At 36.9% G+C, this 4,681-nt stretch overlaps 1 protein-coding gene across 1 annotated transcript; it reads right to left on the reverse strand.

Annotated features, from left to right (window-relative positions):
- On the reverse strand, nucleotides 1-4,491 carry LOC107715279 (replication factor C subunit 2-like). The gene is made up of 11 exons (XM_016521359.1): nucleotides 4,324-4,491; nucleotides 4,086-4,155; nucleotides 3,953-3,994; nucleotides 3,758-3,864; nucleotides 3,518-3,619; nucleotides 3,245-3,345; nucleotides 2,944-3,101; nucleotides 982-1,047; nucleotides 809-889; nucleotides 602-715; nucleotides 1-217 (listed from the first exon to the last, which is right to left on the reverse strand). The coding sequence occupies exons 1-11, from the start codon at nucleotides 4,431-4,433 to the stop codon at nucleotides 107-109; spliced, it is 1,062 nt and encodes a 353-aa protein (XP_016376845.1). The 5' UTR covers nucleotides 4,434-4,491; the 3' UTR covers nucleotides 1-106.
- Nucleotides 4,492-4,681: the final 190 nt, after the last annotated feature.

Genomic DNA, 4,681 nt, shown 5'->3' on the forward strand with positions numbered 1-4,681 from the left:
TTACACAATTATGACTTTTTCCCCCCAAAATATAAAAGTCTTAGTACATGTTCTGGAGATTAATAACAATGAGGCTGAAGTGTGATCATTTGATAACATCTCGTCTTTAGCTTGCATCAGGTGCAGCAGTCCTGCTGCACAGGCGACCCAACAGCCCAGCCATCTGTAACAGAGAGTTCACCCCTTCTGCCACTTTCATATGCGTGTAGCCAATTTCCTGGGGGATACAGTTCAAGTGTGATTAAAATAAACATGGTACATTTCTTGTTTTTATTTAAGTAATTTTCCCCACATTAAAACACTTCTGTCATAACAGTAGCCAAGTAAAAGCTAATTTATTTTACATAGAGCAGGTCACCTCATGTGGGCTGAAATGTTGAGACCAGATAACAATAACTTTACAATACAGATAACAATTATCTCTGTAACATCACTGATATACGACACTTTCACATCGATTGGTGAAACCATTTGTGTGATGCTGCCTCTATAGTGTTGGATATCATTGCAATATATACCAAAAAAAATACTGTATTAAACTTTTAAAGCTTAAAGCAAATGTAAATGCTTCTTAGGGAGACACTACAAGGGTAATACACACCTTAATATATTCCAGCTTCAAATATTCAGCCATCTGAAAGGTCTTACACACTCTAAAGATGTTTCCAATGATGTCCTCTGGTGAGTATCCGAGTGACCAAAGCTGCTCAATAATCTGTAGAAAGACACATCATTTCTGTCTTACCCAGCACCTGGCCATTTCTTAAACTGATCCTGAATATTTTCTAGGGCAAATGTTTAGTGGTACCTTGTAGGCTTCATCAATGTTAGCGTTGACACAGTGCTCCAGCATGCTTTTAACCAGCAGAGGATGTGGCTCATCACACACCTGCAGAAGCAACACTGTTGGTACTTCACCAATACATTTTTATACTGAAATTATTTCCATGCATTAGAAAAATAAAATGTATCTAAAAATACCTTGAACACATTTTCACTGTTGATGTAACCAAATCCAGAATTTGTTGACTGCAAGTTATTCAGAGCCTAAATTATGTATATATAAAAAAGACAAAAGTATAATATAAGGTTAATATTAATGTTTACCTAAAATGTACATATTTTTATTAGTGCTGTCAAAATTAGCGTGTTAATGCAGGCGATTAATTTTTTCAGTTCAACGCGTTAAAAATATTTGACGCAATTAACGCAGGGGCGGAGCTAGGGCTGGCCACCCCACTCACAGATGCTACACATGTCTCTATTTCTTGACAAGAAATGTGTTTATTTAGATGCAGAATGCCTTTATGACCACATCAAACGGGAGACTTTCAAACGTGCACACGCCAGGCGTTAGTCAAATGAGCGCGGAAAAGGTACAGGTGAGGAGGGAGCTATAGTAGAACAACAGTGAACTGTGGTCAAATGAGATGCTGTCAGGTCATGTCAGTAAAAGCAATTTTTCCTGTACTGTTAGCCGTTATACTGTGCTCGTAGTGCACTGATTGCAATTTTCTTGGCCGATTCCGATTTCCGATCTTTTGTTAGTGTGATCTGCCGATAACGATGTTTGCCGATTCCGATTTTTTTTTTCTAAGAACTATAATTGACAGCATATACAAACAAAAATCTACTTTTCTTCAACGCAAAGTTTTATTTTCATAAAAAAACACAAGGAAAAAATCATTAATAAAATAAGAACAAATAAAAAAAAAATGCTAACAACAGCACAAATAAATGCAATAGAATAAAGAGAGCTATGAGACTACGTTTTTCAGGTTAAGTAAGTTTTTATTCAGGTAAGAATTCTGTTTTCCATTATTTAAGATTAATGCTTACCAGAGCAGAAATGGATTTTCTTTGTCTTTTGTTCTTTGATTAACATGACAGACAGCAACAGGAATATTGGACTGCGGTCCCTTTAAGAGTTTATCCACGGACCCAATATAGGGCCTGTTTACACCTGGTCATTTCATGCGTTTTTGCTGATCGGATATCTATCTGATTCGTTAAAAAAGTTTACACTTGGCCACATAAATGTGTCGTCGCAAAACGGATATATATATATACACACACATACATACATACATACACACACACACAAACAATAAATAAACAATAATAAAAACCATTTTAGGTTGTTGTTATTATTATTGTATATTGTAATATTAACAATAAGAATAATAAGAATAATAACAACAAGAACATTAATAACAACAACCTATTTCTTTTATTATTTTTCTACCAATAATGTTAATTATTAAAATTAAGTGAATTAACATATATAATACACAAATTAACATAATTAAGTAAACAAAATAATAGTAATAATATAAATTATTTTTATTATCGTTCATAATACACACAAATTTTTGTGTGAATTTGCCCTTTCAAGCACGACTTGAAGGCGGACTCAATATTTGTGTGCGTTCTGAAACACGGGTTTGCACGCTTTGGAAGAGCGCACACAGATCTTCTCACGGTGTGTGCGAGTTCTCATTCACATATTCTGGCTCTTGAATGTTTAAACTGGCAAGCCTTAAATGAGTTTAGTTTAAACACAGATAGCAATGAGTGCTGTTCAGGTCCCGCAATCAACACCCGGGTGATGACAGCATAAATGAGTGGTCATATTCCAGCATACGGCACTGGCATTGAACAAAGAGTGACAGGTTTGTAAACATTTTTTTTTTGTCCATCGCTTTTGTTGTAATGAATTGGGAAGCCAGAATACGTATCCATCGACAGACATATACATCAGCCGAATTGTTTTACGTGTTATTTTTAACAAACCACATTACAGATGCATTGTCAGATTTAAGTTGAACCGCGGTGCAAGTGCGTGCCGAACAATGGGTGGAGAACGGTACGGTTAGATTTTTTACCGAGAACCGTTGCACCCCTAATACACACATAAAAATATAAAAAGATAATTGACCTGACCTGTCTCATGTCCCCTTGAGCGGTGAAGATGATGGCCTCTAGGCCGTCATTGGTGACATGCAAGTTCTCCTGCTCAACTACCTCCGTCAGACGCATCATGATCTGGTCATCTCTGAGTTTGCTGTAACGCAGCACCGCGCAGCGGGACTGGATGGGCTCTGCAACCGAATGATAAGATAAACTGAAAAACTTCTGTGTTATGTGTACTCTGGCATGTACTTTAATGTAATAGTTCATTTGAAGCATGTCATCAAAGATTTAAATGTCAATCATTTTGTGTTTTATGTGCCACGTTGCTCACCTATGATCTTATCTGATGCATTACAAGCCAGAGCAAAGCGTGTGGTTTTGGAGTAGATCTCCATGGTTCTTCTGAGAGCCTGCTGGGCTCCATCGGTCATGCTGTTTTAAAAATACAAAAACATATTTGCATGAAGCATTTTTAAAAACTACAAATGTAAAACTTTTAATTTATACATCTTTAAATTTATTTTTAAATAAATATTTCTAAAATATGTCATTTAAATCTAAATATTTTTAATAAAATAATCTATATTTTTAGGAAAACGATTACCTGTCAGCCTCATCCAAGATTATGATCTTGTGGCGACCTTTAGGGAGTGTGACCTTTTGCTGGGCAAACATTTTGATTTTGTTTCTCACAACATCAATTCCACTAAAATTAATAATAGACCATTAAACATTAATTAACAGACATTAAACTATGAATATGATCATCCAAAACATTGGATGTGCAGAAACTTGTTTAATGACACTCATTAGTTGTACGCTCCCTTCAGCTTACGTTTCTTACCGGTCATTTGAGGCATTCAGCTCAAGCACAGCATCTTTCATGGCTGGACCAAGAAGAGCTCTAGCCAAACACAAAATGCTGGTCGTTTTTCCAGTGCCAGGAGGACCCTAAAAACAAATTATCTCCATTTGAAGGCATAGTGACATGTACGTAAATTCAGATGCCACCTGGTTGTGAAAGCATATTTTAACTTACAGCAATGATGATGTTGGGCACATTTCCTTCTCTCGCAAACACCTGCGACAACAACAGGGCAAAAGAGGAAACATCAGCATTTCCAGAAGCTTACTGACCACTTCAGGCAAATCAGTATGTATGTCATACCGACCTCCAGTCTGCTGACCGTTTCCTCATTTCCAACTATTTCATTCAACTTCAGAGGTCTGTATTTTTCAACCCTGGAAATAAAAACACATTTTAATCCCAATTATTCATCACAGTGAGCATGCAGCTGCAGAGGTAAACGAGCTTGGCAGTTCAGCTGCTGTAAACATAGCTGCAGCCTCGCTATCTTTAGCGACATTAAAGTCATTCAAACACCACAATAGCAGGCTTACAAACAGTACCATGGTAGTTCATAAGCATTCGTTGATGATTTCGGTGCAGTATCATCCTTTTTAGGCGGTCCGTAGGCTTGACTTTGTTCACTGTCTGCTTCTTTCATTTCAACATCCATGTTGCCTGTGAGTACTAGCACGTATTCCCGCCACGACAGGAACAAAACAGATCTGAAATGACGCCATTTCAGGCAACGGGAGCCCGTGACTTTTTAAAGGGGTCATATGATGTTGCTAAAAAGAACATTATTTGGTGTAATGAAATGTATTTATGCGGTTTAAGGTAAAAAAAAAACAACTTATTTTACACATAATGTACATTATTTTTTCTCCTCTATGCCCCGCCTTTCTGAAACGCGTCGATTTT

This window comes from Sinocyclocheilus rhinocerous, unplaced genomic scaffold (genome assembly GCF_001515625.1).
Source record: "Sinocyclocheilus rhinocerous isolate Xijiao unplaced genomic scaffold, SAMN03320098_v1.1 scaffold299, whole genome shotgun sequence".
Classification (NCBI taxonomy): domain Eukaryota; kingdom Metazoa; phylum Chordata; class Actinopteri; order Cypriniformes; family Cyprinidae; genus Sinocyclocheilus; species Sinocyclocheilus rhinocerous.